The following is a 22,036-nucleotide window of genomic DNA, read 5'->3' on the forward strand; positions in this document are numbered from 1 at the left end:
CAAAAGTCTTCTGCTATGTCATATTAAAGCTTACTAATTAAGCTACATCAAATTATGCGAACAAGGCCATTGGCGTACCTAGTGAGGGGCCATACCCCCTCTCTTTGGCTCCAAACATGCCGCAGATTAGCAACTGAGCAGAGAATAGTGTGGGTTAACTTAATGAGTCATAAAAAAAAAAAATGTTTTTTGAAGATAAGTTTTGCGTAATTTGCAAGTTCGAGGCAGAAAATTTACAACAATAATAACAACTAGCATTCCTTTATGCTCTTTTCACAATACAAATCCAATTCTTTCGATGTCTTTCAATTTTCTGAAAAAACTCACTAAGAATTTCACGAAAAACAGTTCTTAAAAGACGGTTGGTATTTTCTTGGATAGGGCTATTCCATCAGTTATTAGAAGAAAAACGAAAATCCTGTAGCAAATTTTGAAGGACATTTTTATGGCCCTCCAAAAAAGAGGAAAAATTCAAGGGAACGTTTTTCCTTACCAATAAGAAAAAAGTTTTGACACTCCTTGGGGCGACATAACTATCTATAACCACAGAATATCGTCAAACCTAGTAGATGATTTGTGCTAATACTGTTAGTTTGCTCCTTTAACCTAATAGATAATTTGTGCTAAAACTATTAGTTTGCCTCTTTGTGGTAAAACATTTTGTGGCAAATTTCAAATAGTCCCACCACTTCGTGGATCCCTCTCCCACTATTAGTGAAGTTCTGGCCATTTCGCTGTTGCAGTTTGATTAGAGGTTAGCACTAGACATGTCCGTATTTGACAAAATTCAATCCAATCCCCTCCCCCTTTAAAAAATCCTGTATAGGTCATTCAGTTATCATACCTTTGAGATGGAAGAGTAGCGAACCATTTTGCTGGCTCATCCAGTTTATTTCTACTTTCACAATCACGAATAATAAAGATTCTTACCATCATTCACTGACTGAGATTGATCATACACACTGAATTGCTGATTGGCGAGGAAACGGTTGGAGCTTTTTTACTTGCCAAGACTGTAGTAGCCAAATATTATTGAGTTGAAATTATAATGTCAAAATTTTAATATAGTACTCGAAACTTTTTATCACACTCACTTAATTATTTGAAGCGTCTGAATAAAGAATTAGCACATATTGTTGCTAAGACCTATACTAACCTTTACATTTGTCCAATAAATAGTTTATAGCTCATTTGTATCGGAAACTCATTCGTGTAATTCTTTTAATCTTTTAGTAGTGTTCTCCGAGTGAACTTGTAAGTAGTAAAAGCCCATTGTGGTTGTTTAAAGATGAATGTGCCACTTAAAGCTATTGCATCTAATTTGTGCATTTTTTTTAACCGTAATCAAAATTAATGCCACTGTTTATCCTAAGCTGTTTTGATCTGAAAAGCTTCATAAAGACGGGAATTTACAATAGCGCTAACTATATTTTGATCTAAGAAGAAATTGACTACAAAACGCAATTAATAAAACAGATAAATGCTGGATATTAGTTTTCATTGGTGAATTTGCCTGTTCATTGCAGACCGGGTATCAAATCTAATTAACGCGCATTGTTCTATCATGTACTATTTTTTATCGTATTTCGTAAAGAAGTGTTTTATTCTTAAAATAAGCCTAGACTGAATTAGGCCAAGTCACCAACTGGAAATAGCAACAGCTTTAGTTGTCTGTTTTTCATGTTTGCTAGAAACTATGGTATTTGCCTTGAGAACTTGTGGAGAGAAAGAAACATGTTAAGAAAAGAATTTTTACTTCATAATAGGTGTATGCAGAATAGGCTAATTAGGTATAGGTAGGCATAACACATTTTGCATCTAGCCCCAGTATAGAGTTTCGACTCCTTCTAGAGGGCTGAAATTCACCTATATGACAGGTCTATACCTATTGAAATTTTGAAAAAAACAACATTTTACCTTAATTTTCAGTCATCAGTTGCTTTTTCTCTGCCTTTAGTGCTGAAATTGCAATTCCTGTTATTTGAGTAGAATCCTGAGCCATATCAATGTTTTATTTTCAAAATTTAGAAAATATATTTGCATATCTTTAAAACCTTATAAATTGGGATTGAGCAAAGTTGTGAAGCTGAAAATTTTTTGTCGTACTTCATTCAAGCAGAAGATCTATTTTGCAAGGTTTCACTTTTATAACACACATATTTTTAAAGGTCAGGGCCCTCTAGAGGGAGAAGGAGTAGAGGTGGGCACTTCAAAATACCTTCCCAGGACATACTTTAGCCTTTAGACTCATCCCTGAAAGTTTCATTTTCCCAGCATAACCCCTTTCTGAGATAGCCAAAAGTCAATCAGCTAGAATTTTGCCCTAATCTAAACTAACCTTATTATAAATAATTTTGGCACTGAGAAAATATAGTATTATTTTGTCAAACAGTGCTGAGAAAACATAGTATTATTTTGCTGGAAAATGACCAATAACTCATACTTGAATTGAAACTTGTCATTTTTAGAGCTCAAAAAGTACTAAAATAGGAATTTTGCAGTAGAGGTAATTGTTTTATTTGTAGAGCCTAAAAAAGGTATTGAGTGGTATGTTCACTTTGTTGGTAAGTCAATAATATAGACAGTAATATATTTATCAAAATTAGATGAAATTGTGTCCAGTTTTGAGAGATAGTGTTGTTTTTAAATGGTTGGTTTTTTATAATAAAAGACAATTCCCTCAATGATGAAGGAATAAATGCTAGTTTCATACCAAACTCTAAATGTGGATGGAATAATGTCTTATAATGTTTCTTATCCATATACAGCTTCCTGGTTGTTCTCTTGATGACCCCAAGGTTGCTCCTGCAGATTGAGCTTGCCTAGGGCTATGGAACTTAAGCTCCTTGTCTATAATAATACCTAAGTTTTTTTTTCAATTACCACCTTGAGTTGGTTATTCCCAATGGTGTATGATTGGTTGAGGTTATTTTGGTCAAGATAAAGAACTAGTTTTAAAGTAGTTTCCAGAATTTTATGGTGTTTTCTTATAAGGAGCTAAACTGAAACCTAATGCAATGTTTCTTAAGAGTAATTCCATAAGTACACAGCAGAAAACAAAAGACTAACTTGAAAGGCTCATTAGTTTTTCAAACACCATGATAATGATGACTTTTAGTATGGTATTGAAGTGACATATTTTTTTTTATAACAAAAGTAAAGAGCAAAGGTGTGTCTTGATCAGGCCTAAAAAACTAACAGAAATTATAATGAACTATGAACAGATAGTTAAAAGAAACAGATTTTAGACTTAAACAGATTTTTAGACTTTTACAGATTTTAAAAAATGAAACCAATAATGAACTTATTATTTACTGCACAAAAAATAAAACTGATATTCAGCTCAAAGCAAACAGAAATGTCTAGATATATAAACTGAAAAGTTGTCCACCTTGTAACCCAATTATGGTTACAAAGAAACAGATTTTAGACTTAATAAAAAATGAAACCAATAATGAACTTATTATTTACTGCACAAAAGATAAGACTTATATTCAGCTCAAAGCAAACAGAAATTTCTAGATATATAAACTGAAAAGTTGTACCCCATTTATGGTTACAAAGAAACAGATTAAAGTTAAAAGAAACATGCAGTAGACTTCATAAAAAATGAAACCAATTGGAAACTTATAATGTGCATAGAATAAAACTGATGTTAAACTTAAAACAAGCATAAATTACTAGACAAATAAACTGGATTATTGTCCCCCTTGTACCCCAATTATAGTGCAAGTGCCATTCCTGCTTTAATGAAAGCAAAATATATATTAAGCAATTTCTCTGTTATCATTATGAAATTGAGAAATATATTGATTAACAAAGGCTCTAGAAAATTAACGTCATTTATTTTATAATATCAATCTAGTTCCACTAGGCTGATATACACTAAAGTTCCGTTTATACTTTTTTCATTATAAAAATATTCCTTGAAAATGCATAAAGGAGCCAAATTGATTTGTCATTACAAAACTTTACTTCAAAGAAGAAAATTAAACTATTTGTTTTTGAACTGTAATTTAGCTACTATTGCTCTATATCTACATCTTTAAATGAACTTGACTGAAAAAGAAGAATTTGGACATAATTTTTTTTTTTTTAACATTTGTACTTTTTTGCATGATCTTGGTTGTTATTAGATTTTAGTTTTCAATTATAATGATTTTATCTAATAACTAATTTATAAATTAATTTGGTTGTTATTTCTTATAACATCAGCAACAATGCATCAAAGATAAATGATGTCCCAGGACTCATCATTGGTTTCAAAAATGATACTTTCTTTTCCTTTTCTTTTGTTTTTCAAATTCCAAATTGTATTTCTTTTAAAGAAATATGCATTTGAACAATTTAGTTTTTATAGGTTTTTGTCTAGGTTTTTTTTCAGGGTATGATTTGTGGGGGGAGGGGGATGTTTACAAAAAAACTTTTAAAAACGCATTAAAATTTGTTTATATGCCTTTTTGTAACTTTTTTACTAGTAGAATTAAACCTTTGAGTGAGTTTTTGTTTGAAAAAATCCATATTTCTTTTATTCTTCTTTCAGTAAAGTACAAATGACCCTTCCACTACAATTGGTGTACAAGGGAGATGACTTCCCAGTTCTTATATATATATATATATATATATATACATATGTATATATTAATTTATGTTTCTTTTGGGTTTGAGTTGAAAATCAGTCTTATTTTTCATGCATTTTAAGTTTTTTATTGGTTTTATTATTTATTAAGTTTAATTTCTGTTTCTTTTAACTTGAATATGTCTTTTAATATTTTTTTTTAACTATAATTAAGGTACAAGGGGGAGAACTTCCCAGCTCGTACATCTAGTAATTTCTATTTGTTTTGAGTTTGAGTTGAATATACATTACATTGCCAGTTTGTAATTAGTTTCATTTTTATTAAGTCTAATATATATTTTTTTTGACTTTTAGTTCATTGTTCATTAAAATTTCTGTTACTTTTTCTTTACTTTTACTCTTTTTTCTTTACCTTCATCTTTACTTTTGTTAAAACTTTTTTTTTCAAATTTAATCTCTGTTTTAACTCATTTTGGTAAAAATGAGACATAAAAAAGACAGAAGAACTTAGAAAAAAATGCTGTGTAGATAATTAATGAGTAATTCATGATTTTATTCAGAGGCTCTAATTGAATGATCAATTAATATTAACTTGTCATTAAGGGACCAAAATAAAATTAGAAATAAATTGAATCTGAATATAAATATGTTTTTTTCAAGTTGCCTTGTAAGAAAAGGGTAAATGAAGCAAATCTCTTAGCATTTTTTGAAGTTATATTTTGAAATGCTTTTACCCCAAGAAGTAATTGAACATACCTTTGTTGCTATATTATCACAATCATCAGATAGACCACAGTTCAAATTCTAAATTAATCCCTCATTGGTCCAAGGAACCCTATATTGTCTTTGAATGATCAATGTAAGCAATTTTATGGGTGTTAGAACATTACAAGTATCATCCCACTTAAAAAAAGACCATTTAACATTACAGTTTACAGCCTTTTGCAGAAAACTTCTAGAATACAGATACATATGCATGTATTTAAAAGCCAGTGGTTATATATACAAAAAAGACAGAAAAAATAAATAAATAGATTAGGCAAATCAAATAATAGAACTTAATGCTTTGAAGTATAACTTCTGTGCCCTTACAACTTTCCACCATAACAATTATCTCTCTAAAAGTGGTCTCCAAGATACCTGGGAATTGTGGTGCATCACCCACAAAAAGCTATTCCTCATATTCTCCAAACTTTGGTAATTACTCAGAAAATCTTGCAGATCATCCTTATGCTCCCCACAAAGGGGACAAGGACACCTGGCTCTTGGGTCGTTTTCATCATAAGATGAAAGTGTCCCCCATGCATTAGAACATAATTTGCTTGCACCAACAACCAGAAATTCAACCCTCCATGGTAGGTTCAGTCTCAAGTAAAACTTCTGTAAAATCTCCTCACACTACCTGAATCTTCTGGTCCTGAAGGTATCAATCAAACATGCTAAGGAAATCACCAGGTCCGCAATGGGGAGCCTGGCCCTATGCCCACAAAAAGCCACCATTATTCAGCAGGACTCTGACCTATTTTGGCCATGTCGCCTTTTTAGAAGATATCAAATTCTCATTGTAAGGTACCTTTGCTAGATAGTTTTCAGGCAAATGTAATATCTTTAACTGAAACTTGATCATCTGTATAATTCTTGTATGATGCAAATTTGGTGAACTCTGGTCACCTTATTCCCTTATTTACTCTTCTTCCCCCTCGAAAGGCTCCATGGCTAGGGATACAAGGGGGACAAAAAAAGTTATAAGATACAAGGGGGACAAAAAAGTTAACTCTAATATTGCTAATTTAAATGCATAAAGGAATAATCAGAATCATCATTCAGATCAAGAAAAACCAACAGATTATTGATATTTTTAAGGCCTACTAATTTCAACATATGGTACTAGATAATTTGGTTAATTAGAATGGAATAAATTCATACTTAACCTCAAGGGCAGACGCCAAAATAGCAGTGGTGGATGGATGAAAGGAAATGTATATCAGGGTATTTTTTCGTTGGAAATATGTCTATTTTTAAATACTTTTAGGATAAAACTCTCATGCAAAAAGAGCATTAAATTACATGCAAAATGAAACAAAACGCAGTAATTTTAAATGACAAGGATTTCTGGTAAATGGATCAATTTACCTAATCAATAATATATTTAACTATTTTGCATATAATCTTAAAGAAAATCAAACTCAAACCAAAATTTCAGAATATTCTAGTCTGCATCTTCAAATGGTTTATGGAAGGAGCAGAGATACTCAAAAATCATCCTGCCTGCATAGATACCGCATCTTGATTTTATAGTGGCCATGTAAAATGCACCTTTTACATAACAGGATAATTCTCTCCCTTGAACTTAAATCCCTTATATATTCAGACATTAAAGAAAGAAAAAAAATAAAATAACAAAAGGAAAACAAAATTTAAACTATCCAGCTGCAAAATTGAACCTCTCTCTTCTTACTGTCTTGTTCAACAAAATAAAATGAACAGGTTCCAAAAAAATTCCAAAGGTTCCAAAACTATATCAACTAGTTTGTGATAAAAAATTGGAAGCAAAAAGTGGCTTGGACCAGTAATCATCAAAACTAAAAATGGAATCCTCATAACAATTGCTATACTGGCAGTATTGGATTTTTATGCTGATTCTAAATATGTAAAATTCTTTTAGTTTATTGTTAACACCCACAATCAAAATCTGAGAAAATTTGCCTGATTAAAAAAAGGGGAATTTCCAAAAAAGCAAGCGATCTGATTGAAAATCCCTTTCATTAGATACATCATATCAGAAAACCCTACCGTAGAGATTTCAAGCTCCAATCTCCAAAATGTGGAACTTCTGCATATTTTTTTTCCAGATGAAACATTGTCAATGCCTGTTTGTTTTCCAGGGGTGATTGTAACAAACTAAAAGTCCAAGATAATTGAGAGGGAGCTCATTCGAACATATATTTAAAGCTCTTTAAGTGACCAAACAGATTGGGCCAGGGGAATGTTTGTTTTCTGCCATTTTAGGGCACCAAACTATAACTTTACCCCAAAAAGGACGAATTAGTAATCAATTTAAAATTCTGAGAAGCTAATTGATTTAAAAGTATCAATAACTCTTATTTTAGGCTTCCCAGTTGCAAAAGAAGCAATGCCACATGGTGGCAGTACTGGATTCAATCAAGTTGATTTGTTTTATTTGTAATGCAATTAGGTGATGTTTGGTGATCTTTATTGCATATCAGCTGTTGTCCTAATGTGGGGGGGGGTAGTCATTGTTTAGGTGGAGGTAGGGCAGATTCCTATAAAAAGTACACTTAAATGGACACAGTGCTTATTCTTCATGAGGTTTCAGATAAATGTTGAAAGAGGTACAGGGGAGTTGGAATAAATTAAATGGTTGTTTTAATGGTTAATTGTAACATTCACAGCACAGAGGTGGAAAAGGCAAGGCAGGTCAACATCAGCCCCGGCAGGAAACTTCTTTGAGGTGGCAAATACTGCTAGGAGCCTAGTTTTCTGTAATTTAAATGGTAGTATTATTCTTTTCCTATTTATATGAAGTGCTTCAGTTTATTTAAACAATTGTATGCAATGTATTTATTAATAAGAAAATCCTATAGTAGAGGTTGTGATGGCTTCAACTATGTAGAAGATCAAAATTCTCACAGAATTGCCATCCATAAAAACAATAATACTCCTTTTCATCCAACTGAAATTGGTTATTAGTAATATTAACAAGGACTTTTTATCAAAATTACTATTCATTACCAATTTTTTAAGTATATTCAAATTTTCTCCAAAATTGAAATTGCAAATTCAAACGTAGGATGGTACTTTTACAACACATTTTAAAAGTAATTAATTGGGGATTTAAGGGACCAGTACCTCAAATTACGCCTTTGTTAGGCCTGGGAATGATTTGGAAAATAATCAGAAATAAAAAAAGAGCTTTTCAACTGAAAGCAAGGAACAGATTTGAAACCTATTTGAACTGACTATTCTTTATATAAATTTTATATGTTACTTGTAATAGATTATTCTTTATATTGCTGTCTCCTCCTTAGCTCTTAACTCTTTATCGTGAAGTTTGGCTTTTGTCCAAATTTTAAAGAAAATTAGCAATTAAAAAAAAGATTTTTCAAAGCACTAAAAACTTCTGTTTAATGAGCAAGGCCTTGAGAAGTGGGCAGTTCCCCTTATAGATAGAGTAATTTCAATTTATTTTAAGTTTTAAACTTGCTTCTTACTTAAGTTGAAAAACCTCTTCTATTATTTGTGTAATGAAATTTTATGAAACCGTAAAGTTTTTGGTAACGTAAACAAAACGATCGATATTTCGATGATATCTGTTTGGGTTTTGATGGGTAATCAAAACAGTTCGTGGTAAAGAACTGTAAGTAAGGAGCGACCCGGCTCAATAGTAACCAAAACTTAAAAAACATAATTTTGATACCAAAAGATATATCAAAAGAATGGGCTTATCGGGCTGATTCCAAATATATAAGTTTTATTAAGTTAGTCTTACCCATCAAATACTACGAGTCTGAGAAAATTTGTCCAATTTTTTAAAAGGGGGAAAGACCCCCTAGAAGTCATAGAATTTTATTGAAAGTCAAACCATCAGATTCAGCGTATCAAAGAACCTTACTAAGCTCGTATCTGCACGCGGGAGTGTTACCTGGGAGGATCATTTCATTGAGGAATTCATCAGGAGGGAAGAGAATTTCCATGAAGGGGGCACAGGATTTTCTAGCATTGTTTAAAAAAAACAATGAGAAAGTAAATAAAAAGAAGTTTTTTTTTTTTCAACTGGAAGTAAGGAGCAGCATTAAAACTTAAAACGAGCAGAAATTATTACATACATAAGGGGGCTTGTCTCCTCCTCAATACCTTGGTCTTTACGCTAAAATATTTTTAGTAATTTCAAGTAATTATTCTATAGTCTTTGTGACTCAGGGATCATTCTTATAGAATTGAGACAGAATTGAAGCTTTAGTGTAAAGGGCGAGGTGTTGCTAAGGGGGCAGACCCCCTCATATGCATGATAAAAATATAAAAATAAAGAAGTTCGCTTCGTAAGTTAATTTATAATTTTCGTATATTTTATTACTAACAAAAACGTTCGTAAAAAAAAGTTCTGGTTGTTTTTTTAAGTAACCAAAAATTGGAGGACAACTAGGCCTCCTCCCCATCCCCTTTTTTATAAAGTCTTCGAATTAAAACTATGAGAAAGCCATTTGGCGAAAATAAAGATTACTATGTAAATTTTGTTCTAATTATTCATGTGCCCTGAGCCAAAATCAAAATATTAATTCGTTCAAAGACGTTCAGAAATTAAATAAAAAAAAAAAATGTTTTTTTGACTGCAAGTAAGGAACGACATTAAAACTTAAAATAAACAAAATTATTCTGTATATGAAAGGGGTTTTCCCCTTCTCAACGCCTTGCTCTTTACGCTAAAGTTTTTTATTGTTTTAAAAAGTAGAGCTATGAGAAAGCGTCAAACTTCTGCGTAAAAGGGGGTGTTGAGGAGGGGACAACCCCTTTCATATACAGAATAATTTCGGTTTGTCTTTAGTTTTAATGTCGTTCCATACTTCCATCTGAGAAAACTTTTTTATTTATTTAATAGCGTGAAGAGCGAGGTGTTGACGAGGAGGCAACCCCTCTCATATACGTAATAATTTCAGTTCGTTTGACTTTTAACGTTGCTCCTTACCTTCAGTTGAAGAAACTTGTTTTTTGTATTTAATGAAGGTTAGAGACAAACATTTTTCTAAAGGCAATGGAAAAAGTATGTCAACTAAAGTAAAAGTATATAAAAATGAAGAAAATAAGTAATTACAAAAAAAAGCACAAAACATTCGCCCACTTATAAAAAAAAACTAAGATATAAACTCCCAGCATTTAATTCTGTTGAGCAATATCAAAGCGTTTGACGGATATTTTTTAAACAATATTTATAGTTTTGAACTTGTTTATGAAACACCAAAATATTTAATACTTTTAGACTCAGTGCTTATGAAAAGTCGCATTATCAAAGTAAAACAAGAAGTTTGTTCAAAGTAAAACAATAAAACTAAAATTAAGACAATCGAATAAATTATTTTAATTCAATATTTTTAATTTAATTTTGATTACCAAAAACTGATATCTTTGACACCTTTATACTTCATAACTGTAAAAAAGTAAATCTTTTTCAAAGTGACAACTATATAAATACAATCACTCCTGACAAAAAATGATAATAATAAAACACAAAAACTTGTCTGTTGAGGGGGAAAATACAAAATGCCCAGCACTCTGTTCATAGGAAACATTTCTGACTATAGTGGCTTCATATATCAGCTCATGAGTACTCCTGCAATGCAAGCAAAAGTTGACGGCATATTTTACCGAAATTTACTCTTATTAATTTGTTTTCCTTGTGTTTTTATAATTATACGAACTTTCCTGTGTACTAATAGCCGCACTAATTACTAATAAACAAATCTATATTTAGGATCATCACGAAAAGCTGATTCTTTGATTTAATTTTATCAATAGTTAGACTTCTATCCTTTCGTTATTGACAAGGATCGTTATTTATTTACTAGTTATTACTATGAAGAATTTGATTTTTTTTTTTTTCTCCAACCAAGTCATATAGAAAAAATGTTTGTGGAAAACTGGGAATGGGTCACTCAGTCACAAATTAGTACTTATATTTTTCTTATTAAGCGTCAAAGTCTATTGGTGGGCAGCCAACAATGGGGCAACACAAGGGTTCGAATCCTAGTGTACCCAATTATTTAGTTTGGGACGGGGGTCAGTGGCGTGACTCTGTAAGCTCAGCCAGAGTCGACCCAGCTCTAAATGGGTACCTAGAGAAATCTGGGGAAGGTAAACAGGAAGGGTGTGCGAAAGCACAGGATGGTTGGCCCCCAACCCCCCATTGCACTTCCTGGCTGAAGGGCCAAGAAACAGAGATCAGCACCGCCGGTAGGGACTGAATAGTTTAATGTCGTATTTTTTAACTTTTTTACCTTTACTTTTTCCCCTATTCTGCTCTCTTTCCTTGGGCTTCCTTATGTCACCATATAGTCCCAAATTATCAGGGGGCCCCATGCTTAACCTACTTCCAATTAGAATCGAAATTTAATTGACCATTAAATTTGATTCTGCAAGTCTTCTGTCATAAAGTATTCCAAAATGCTGAAAGGAAAGTCTATTATGTACTTTTGATTGCTAGAAATCTCCTAAATCTTTTAAATTCTTATAATTGATTTATCCCACTCTCACATTTCTATGGCCATCCTTCCTGTATAAACGGAATTGTGTATTGTGAGTACATGATATAATGCTCTTTTGATAGAAAATACCGTAACTTGAACATTTTTTGTTTTTGCAACAAGTTAAGAAATTTTCAGCCTTCACATAGGAAATGTTAGTTTGAAGCACATTTCAAGAATAATCAAAGTTTGCCGTACATTAAAAATACTACAGTAGGTGAAAGTCTTAATTCCAAAATTACGGCGTACTCACATCTGTAGGTAAGCCTGGTTAGGAAATGCAGTTTAATGTTGCTTATATCTTTTTCTTAGTCTTAATTTTGGATCTGTATTTCAGAAGCAGAAATTTAATAGTGAAATAAATTTCTTTGAATAGAGTGAAACACCCCTAATTCTTGCCAACCAATTCTATACTAATAATGCTACATTTTTGTCTTCTGTCAGATCTTTATTAAAGATGGAAACATTACTTTTTCATGAGTCCATCTCTTCTAGATTTGAAAAATTATTTTTCATTCTCGCTGGTCAATAAACATTTTTATGCTTGGAAGTTGAACAATGTTCTAGTTCAGAAATTACTAACGCCATAAATAATTGACGTTTATAGTGTGGGTAATAAATATGACTATAATGTGTCCTGGGCACAAAGGATAGAGCTGATTTTAGCTTAGCCAATTGATATGCAGCTCAGTAATAGCTGCCAGTACATGTGTGAGTGGAGTAAGGGTAGTTCATTTGGTGTGCAATCAAGTCTTGTAACCATTAATTGTTTAACCGATAACGTTTAGACCACTAAATCCAAAAGTGATCCAGGTGGACCCCAAGGAGTCTTCAAGAGACTCAATGAGGAAATAAGATGGAATTATGAAAAAAATGGGGTTCGCAGTTTTGTAAGTGGGATCTGCAAAAATTTATCTGGTTTAGATAATGGTGAACCCAGTAGTAGTAGCAACAGTGGAATTATTAGCAGTAGAAGTAGCAAAAGTGGGATGCAGATACTGCCTTTTGGTTAGTCCAACATCCCCACAACAAGCCCTGTAAATTGGAATTTCACATACCAGGGTGTTTTTAAGATATTGCTGATACACCCTTTGTACAACCTGGATGCAAATAGCGTGTTGTGATTTAATTCAACTATTCCCTCAGTATTCCTTGAAAATTTCACCTTCATACACTAATAATGAAGTAATAGTAATTCATGCAGTAATAGTAGTAGCAGGAGTACTATTTGTTCCAGTTTTAGGAATAGTAGTGGTATTAGCCGTAATAGCACTAACAAAAGTAGCAGCAGTAGTATTTTAATATTGCCTTTGGTCAGTTGGACATCCCCTCATAAAGCCCTGTAATTTTCAACTTGATACAACTAGCCATTGCTATGATATTGCTGACATGCCCTTTTGATAACCTATATACCCATAGTATATTTTATTTTAGTTGAGCTTTCCCCTAAACACTTAGAAATTTTAGCATACTAGTCTTAGCGTTATTAGTAGTTGCAATACAAGTAAGACTTTTAGTAATAGTAGAGTCATGCACATATTGCCGTTTGATCAATTGATCTTCCCATTTAAGCATTTGCTGAAAGTTCCAACTTAATTTCCTATTCTATTCCTAAGATATCCCATTTGGACAATCTGCATGCAAAGAGTGGGCGTTTATGGAAGAGGTGATCGTATAAACTTTGGATGAGGCTCATTTGATTGGAAATAGGAAGTTCTAGTTCCCTTCAGAATAGACTGGAGTCAAACAAATTTTTCTTTTGCCCCAGACCCTAGTGCAGGGACTGTAAATTATTCAAGTTGCCCATTGTTAATATATAAGGTCTTTTATCAAGAAAAGAGGATATGTTTGATCCTTGATCTCCAACAAAGCCTAGGGTATTACAGTGAATTTAAGGAAATGTTGTGAAGGATGCGAAACACAATCAAAACATGCTTTGTCCTTGTTCGTTGGGAAAAGGGAAAACTAGCAATATCTATGGAATGGCCGAGGGTATTAGGTTGACACTTTCAAGGTATGTTGAGGAATGCTGATGAGGGATTAGAAGGTATCCAGTCCCCCTTCCTCTTTATGTGTATCTCTCCTAAAAAAGGTTGAAATTTTGTAACTGTCATTTTGTTCGAACTAATCAAAAGCTGGAATAACTGTTCCTCTAGGGATGCCATACCCTCGAGTCCTGGAGCTTGGATTGTAAAATATGTATTTTTTTAAATTGTTCACATGCAGGATTTATTATCAGGAAAAGCGGAAAGTTTTGATTCTGGTTGTATCATGTTTTATTGTGGGGGACTTTTGGGACATGTTGTTGAGGATGTTTAAAAGTGGTTGGAGAGCTGCAAGCCCCTCCTATGCCCTCTTTAGCTGCCCTTTCTCCAAAACAGTTGATCAGAATTTAGAAATAGCCACCTTGTTCAAAATAGCCTATAAGTCAAAATAATCATGCCTATGGGAATAAAATGACCCTCTAGATTGGAGGGGAATGCTGAATATAATCAAAACATATTATGTGCAAGCTGGTTGTCAAAAGGCCGAATCAACAATATCTAAAGGAACGTTTCAGTGTATTAAGTTGAAACTTACAGAACATGTTGAGGGGGATGTTGAAAAGTAATTGGAGGACTACAATTCCTCCTCATCCTTTCTAGATGCCCCCTTTCATTCAAGATAAATCAAAATTTTAAAAATGATTTTGTTAAAAATAGGAAAAAGGTCTATTAACTATGTCTCCAGGGATGCAATGCCCCCCAAAGCCCTCAGAGCAAGGAATATAAATTATAAAATCTATCCTTTTTTAATTGCAAGAGTTGTCGTTACGAAGATGAGGAATGTTTGATTCTGATTATGTTCGAAAAGGTTATATGTATTAAGGCGAACTTCAGGGAATTTCGAGGGGTGTGTTTAACTAAATCAAAAGATAGGCCTACTGTGTGCATCCAGTTAAAAAAAAAACAAAAAAACCGCCCAAGGGGCAAGTGTTAAACGTTATATAAGTTGTCCTTTGTTTATTTATAAGAGATAAAGTTTATCCCAGGTCTTCTAAAGGCCAAGGGCATCGAAGTTAAATCTTCAGATAATATATAAGGGGGTGTCAAACAAAATAAAAACACACTATATGCAGGAGGGCTGTCAAAACGATACAGTAGTAAAATCTAAGGAATGGCTAAGGGTATTCAGCTGGAACTTAAAATTCATTGGGAAGGAAACTGAATAAAACAGAGATGCCCCCCTTTTAGATGCTCCCCTTAACAATGATAGACATACTAAAGAGCCATTTTATTCAAAATAATCACAAGGGCTAATACCTTTACCTCTGCTGATGCCATGCCCTCAGGGGATTATAATTTATCCGTTTTAACGCGCCGGATTTTTCATTGGAAAAGGGATTAATGTCCTAAACGACTAATGGTATTGAGGTGAAATTTCAGGGAATGTTGAGTTTAATCAAAAAAGCATATCTTTAATATCATAGGAAGAACGGATAATAGTAGCAACCAGCAAATTTTAGGGTCACTACTGCTGTGGCTGCAAGTGCGACTGGTTACGACTGCAACACTGACTGCTTTCGACTGTGACTGTGACTACTTCTAACTGGTTCTACATTTACTTGTAACTACTTCTAGGGAATGTTAAGGGGTGTTTAACAAAATTGGAACATACTTATGTTCACGCTGATTGTCCAAAAGCTATTGCGTCAGGAACGGCTGAGGACATTAAGTTCAAACTTTCAGGGCATGTCGAACAGTGCTTGAACCTTCGGGGAACGCTGAAGGGGATCTTAAGCTAAATCATGACACTATGTACATCCAAGCTATCTATAGAGAATATCATTTAATATCTTCAGAGTGGCTAAAGGTCAGAGTATTCAATCAAAAGATATTAAGTGCATCTCGGTTTTCAGAAGTTCGTATCTGAAATATCCCAGGAATGGCTAATGACATTTAGTTGGAACTTTCAGGGAACGTTGAGTTGACATTGAAATAAACAAAAGCCACTAATTAGAACCATTAGATTAGAATTAAATCTTTTAATTTTTACACCAGTGACTTGAAAAACTGGAGAAATATTAATAATATTAACCAAAACTTTGGTAATCAAAATCAAGCAGAAATCAATTTAAAAAAAGGAGTTTTTCAAAGAAAATTAAAGAGCCATATTAAGCTTAAGACCAACAAAAATAAATTCTTATAACAATTGAAACTCAAAACAAACAGAAAATAAAATAAACAATTATACAAAACAAAGTGATAGCAGGTACTACTATAGATCAATAAATAATTCTTAAAGGGACAAAGATGACAAAGAAGAGACTATTGAAATGACAACCAAAGGATTCTTGTTGTTATTCTTTTTTTACGTAAAATATTGGCTACTTTTCTACTTTCAGTAAACTGAGCAAGCGAGAGCATGAACCTTGATGCACTTGGTAATGGTGTTTTGAAAGATCAACAGTTGCAAGGTTTTATTGAAGCTGAAACTCAGAAGCAAAGATTTAATGTAAGTATGAGTGTAATATGTGGTTTTGAAATGCCTAGCCTTGTCTAACTAATCCCAAGCTTAGTTGAAAATACATCAAAAAGCGCAAGATCGAAATATATCTTGTTTCAAAGGGCTGTATTGGTTTCATGTGATTAGCTAGGTTACTTATTATTGTTTTTTTTTAAGCACACTAATGATGTTGCGGATCGGAAGGGCCTGTACAAGGAGATATGCTTGATCAGTATCTTGATTGCTAACATCCAGTAATCTCGGGAAAAAACAGGATAAATAAAGATAACTGACATCACAGGCTTCTATTCTACCTTACCATTCAAAGCATTAAGCACTGCCTGCTATGAATATCATTATTCAGTGTTATTTAAATATTTTTGATTGGAACATGATCGGACACGCGTTTCTAGTTTTTTGAAAGGCTTATACGCTTTTGTCCACTGCACACTGAAATACTTCATTTTGCCCATTCGTTTGAGGCATAAGCTTTTCAAATAAGAATTACTGGCATGATAATACTAGTAATAAAAGGACAGAATTGTTATTGGCATAATATCAAGAATTGAATGTCCTATTGAACTTAAATTCTTAAAAGATCTTAAATTCTTCTGAACTTAAATTCTTGAGTTTGATATTATGATGTATTAAAAATAAACAAGAGTATTACATGGCAGTAATTTTGTAAATCAGATACAGGGAGAGGGGTGTGCATTTTGTAATGTAAAAGAATGACATGGTGTCCAAGGGGTGACTCATCTTTTAAGAAGCGTTTTTCTGAGGTAAAGACTCTGTATTTTCCCATCCATTTTGCTGGCTAGAGCTTTCACTCTAATAGTGTCTGTATAAAGGCATTGCTGCAATCTGTTTTGTGTTTTTGTTGCTTTTTAGTTTAAGAAAGTATTAGCTTTGTTTTTTCATTCTGCAACACTGGGAGGGAAACTACCATTACTATCAACTCACTGCAGTATTAAGTCGCCAGAGGCCAAAACAGTTGCGCACTCCTCTCCAACATAATGCAATCGAAGCTCTCTTTACTCTTTCCCTTTTAGTTCCAATTTCTTTCCCAACCCATTCTTCTTTCCAATTCATTCAGCAGGACGACCTGCTTTTTGATTGGCCTCAGATATGAAGCCAAAAAGCACAATCGGTAATCTGTTATCCTCCATTGGTAAAAATCACCAATAAATAAGTACTCGTTAATATGTTTGAACTGCACATCAAATTGATTAGGTCAATATGATCTATGAAATTTTCAATTTCATGCAACACTTCTGACTGTAGACTTACCAAAGTAGCTTTTTGTTGCACTTCTGTAGATTATAGAATGAGTTTCTAGTATATCATTATTACTTCTTTGAAACCTAATTTTACACTGACTCAAATAATCTTAATACTCTTGACTCTCGCAGTTAGAATATAATTTCTTATTTTTACATTCTTCTTTTTATTTCCTCTTTCTTTAAAATCTTATGGAAACTTGAAAAGTTTGTAAGCCGTGAAAGTCAATACGTTTACTATTCTTTCTTCTGTAATATCTTGAAGAGAATGCAAGGTAAACCAAACAAAACAAAAAAATTCAGTCTTCCCCACGCCTTCAAAGTGTGTTAAACTAAAACGTCTAATGATAATCGAGTTTGTCTATTTCTATTGTGGCTCTGTCTGTTCAATTTTGTTTCATCTGTTGTCTTGTTGGTATGGGTTTCAACCCAGTGCTAAATTAGACAGTGTCGAGTTCTTCATTTTTCTGTTTCTCTACTAACGTCCCTCTCTCGAAGCTCTTTCCGATCAGCGTTTCAAATCCTGTTCAACTTGTGCAGATGAAAATAGATACAAGTCCGCGCTGGGATACTTCTTTTAGGGGGGTGGGGGGACTTATACAAGATGTTAGAATGTGACGCCATAAAAAAAAGAATTCGCGTTTTGTGGCACTACTACTTCTAGTAAAGAAAATATACGGGATTCAGAAACTGGCAACCTACCTCTGAGAATTAAATAAAGTAATGGTTAAAGATGAATTCCATTCCCACATATTATATTTTGATGACGCCCTTTAGTTTAGTTTTGTTTTATTTGCTGTTTGTTTTTCAAAACATGTGGGCTGAAAATTTTATTATTTAAAATAGCCACAGTTAAAAACCTGCCTTCACTCTGGAAGAAATTCGATGCTTTCTTTTGCTAAAAAAGTTTTTTTTTACAAAACGGCGTTACATAATGGTGCACTACATGGCACATAATAATGTTAATTTTACTTTCTTTTTTCAGGCAAATGTGCATCAGTTAACTGATCAATGTTGGGATGCTTGTATGGATAAACCGAGTACCAAGTTAGATTCCCGAACCCAGAACTGTATAACTTACTGCGTTGATAGATTCTTAGATGCAACTAACTTTATTGTAAACCGAATGGAAAAATCTGCTGGCATTTCTGGATTGGCAGAACTAGAGTAGATATGTCAGGAATTTGGGGTTTTGTTAAGAGACATAAACGTAAATTTATAATTACTAGTGCTGTACTTGGAGGTGGAGCTTTAGTTGCAAGATATGCAGCGAACAAATTTGAAGAATGGGAGAAACGTCATTTAAAGCAACTTTTAGCCAAAGAAAAGAAGCAACAGTATTTTGCAAACATTTATCAATCATGTTTGACGACATGTAGGAACCTTACACCGAAAATAAAACGTGCTATAGATAAGCTACTTGACGTAGATGGCATTACTTTAACTTTAAAGAATAATCCACCTAATAAGGTTGAACTTTGGGAATATTTAACGCTATTGACTTTCACCAAAAATATTACATTTCTAGTTTCAAGTGTCCTTCTATCTGTATTGATCCATGTACAACTAGGGATCATTGGTGGTTATTTGTATCGGGCACAAGTAGAGGATGACAGTGCCAGTGTCATTGATTCATCTGTTCAAGAACAATATCTTCTTGCGTGTGATCATTTTATAAACCAAGGATTAGAAGAGCTAGTGGCTTATATTCAACCTATTGTAAAATCTGTTATTCAGAATATTCCTTTGACAAAATCAGTATCGACCTTTGATTTACAGGTATTTCTTAATGACATTGAACGAGTTATTGTCAGCGATTTTAAACAGGCCCCGAAAATTTATGTTCGAAGTATGATTGCTTCCGAAGTCAACAGTATGAATAACAATGGCTCTTTTGATGGGAGCTGGAATGACGCCATTTTAAACCGAATGAATACAGAAACTTCTGAGCTACTAGAGACTAATGAGGCTTCGATTATTATCTCGGAGATACTGCATATGAGTTGGGATTTTCTACTGGATGCTTGTGAGGAAAATTTTAGTGTAGTTGATAATAAACTTCCTTTGGTTAAAGTTGTTCCGATTCTAAATGGGTTTTTTGTTGGAAATGTTTCTTGTAAGTGGATGGATAAAGTGTGTAAGCAAACGCATCTATCTACATTTATGGGCAATATATATGAATCATTTTGTACATAATTTTCTTCAATAAATCCTGAAGTGTGCCTCAGCATAGTATTTTGGTTCCATGTTGTAGCAAAAATTGTCTAAGCTATATAGGATTTCCGTTCAAATTTGGAGTCTGTTTTACAAGGCCTGGAGTAAAAAAAAAACCTGTATAAGCCATTACTCGGCCGTGTAAAAAAAAAAAAAAAAATATCTGCAAAACTTCAAGATGTCGTGTGATTTCAGTTTGAACTTACTAGGCTACTGACTTATGTCCCATCAATCCTCACTGAATGTATTATGACCACAGTTTTTGAGGACATTGACCAGGAGTCAATGCAACAACCTGCTTAGTGCTAATTTGGATAGCTGTAAAATGTATTAAACTTTCGAAGTTTTCTATCTACCACTTTTGTGGTCTTTTTCTTGACTCTTGTCCTTCTATCATCCTTTGAGTTTGATTTTGGTGAATGACTGAAAGAGATTCTTTTGACAAGCTCGAGACTTCGCAATTGTTACTGCTTAATTTTTTGCGTTTTAATTTTTTTAATTTTATTGCGAGATTTTAGCCGTCTCTGCTCCTCCTCGCTTGTCACATGATCTCTGTAATTGATCGTTGAAAGGCAGCAGAGGTACCTTATCTCTAAAACGAGATGGTAGCCATCAGTTGTGTCATCAGTCGAAGCAGCAAGATCGAATACCACATAGCATATGTCTGAATCAAAACTTATTTTTTTTTGCAGGGAAACTGTTTTGATTTTCGAGGAATAACCTCTCCTGCTCCTTATCTGTGTTCAATATACCCTCTTGTAGTTTGAGAATCACTGCTTTGAACAGAAAAGAAGCAAAACAAATGCTTTAATACTTTTTTATACAAAGAGAATCTTTTAAAATTCAGCCAAGGAGTCACTAAGTCTTAAACTTATTTCATTTAATTGAATATTACAGATGTTATAGTTTAGCTAACAGCTTTATGTACTACAGTTGTTTTCGTGATCAATTATAAATTTTGTTCTACTCTGAAGAATCTTGTTCTAGTTTAATGTTTTGTCGTGCAACCGAGAAACAGCAGAAAATGCAAAATAACCGAGTGACAGCAGCAAGATTAAAATGCAAAAAAAACCTTGAAATATTCAAGTAAAACCATCAAAAGAACAATTTAGGTTAATGTTGATTGGGATAGAATTACGAAGAGAAATATTTTTATTTGAACCTTTCAGCTAAGAAATTCATACTAAGAGCGCACAATGTAATTGTCAGTGTGTTGATGATTATTCTGTTTTAATTTTCTTAGTTTTTAGAGAGAACCTAGATTAAAAAGAAAGCTGCCCATGCATGGTAGCTTTGATATTAGCTTTGTCAAAAAGGGGAAAATAGTCGCTTTGCACTCCAACAATCGATCCAGTAAAATAAGAGCTAACAGCTCATATGGCACTTGTGACGAGGCGAGAAGAGCTATGAGCCAAGAGATCATATGGTATGAGCTCTAACAAAATTCTATGAATCAATAGATTGATTTAAAAAGGAAAATAAGAGGCTTAATGCCGGTCAAGATTTAAAATAAGAGCTCTGAGTCACAAAGTCCTTCTAAATATCAAAATTCATTAAGATCCGATCACCCACTCGTAAGTTATAAATACCTAATTTTTTCTAATTTTTCCTCTCCCTTTTGCCCCCCAGATGGTCGGATCTGGGAAACGACTTTATCAAGTCAAATTGTGCAGCTCCCTGACACGCCTACCAATTTTCATCGCCCAAACACGTCCAGAAGCACCGAACTCGCCAAATCACTGAACCCCTCCCCCCAACTCCCCCAAAGAGAGCGAATCCAGTACGATTCTGTCAATCACGTATCAAGGACATTTCTTTATTCTATCCACCAAGCTTCATCCCAATTCCTCCACTCCAAGTGTTTTTCCAAGATTTCCCCCTCCAACTCCCCCCAATGTCAAAAGATCTGGTCGGGATTTCAAATAAGAGCTCTGAGACATGAATTCCTTCTAAAAATCAAATTTCATTACGATCCGATCATCTATTCGTAAGATAAAAGTACCCCAATTTCCATGTTTTCCAAGAATTCCGGTTTCCCCCTCCAACTCCATTTGAAATTAGAACTTAAAAGCACAAGATCCTTCTAAATATCAAATTTTATTAAGATCTGGTCAACCTTCCGTAAGTTACAAATACCTCAATTTTCAAAATTACCCCCCCCCCCCAATCTAAGACACGATAACCTTCTAAACATCAAATTTCATTGAGATCCGATCACCCGT

At 33.4% G+C, this 22,036-nt stretch overlaps 1 protein-coding gene across 4 annotated transcripts; it reads left to right on the top strand.

The window, feature by feature from the left end:
* Nucleotides 1-1,434: 1,434 nt before the first annotated feature.
* On the top strand, nucleotides 1,435-19,828 carry LOC136038693 (mitochondrial import inner membrane translocase subunit Tim8 A-like). 4 transcript variants are annotated; one of them, XM_065721992.1, is made up of 4 exons: nucleotides 1,443-1,566; nucleotides 7,993-8,094; nucleotides 16,220-16,329; nucleotides 18,586-18,825. In XM_065721992.1, exons 3-4 carry the CDS (start codon nucleotides 16,240-16,242, stop codon nucleotides 18,769-18,771), a joined length of 276 nt encoding a protein of 91 aa, XP_065578064.1. In that variant the 5' UTR covers nucleotides 1,443-1,566; nucleotides 7,993-8,094; nucleotides 16,220-16,239; the 3' UTR covers nucleotides 18,772-18,825. The 4 variants fall into 4 exon arrangements, with proteins under 4 accessions (XP_065578063.1, XP_065578064.1, XP_065578062.1 ...); XM_065721991.1 differs by lacking the exon at nucleotides 7,993-8,094 and having other exon boundaries at nucleotides 1,435-1,531; nucleotides 18,586-19,828; XM_065721990.1 differs by lacking the exon at nucleotides 7,993-8,094 and having other exon boundaries at nucleotides 18,586-19,828.
* The last annotated feature ends 2,208 nt before the right edge of the window (nucleotides 19,829-22,036 follow it).

The sequence above is a fragment of the Artemia franciscana genome, chromosome 18, assembly GCF_032884065.1.
Source record: "Artemia franciscana chromosome 18, ASM3288406v1, whole genome shotgun sequence".
Classification (NCBI taxonomy): domain Eukaryota; kingdom Metazoa; phylum Arthropoda; class Branchiopoda; order Anostraca; family Artemiidae; genus Artemia; species Artemia franciscana.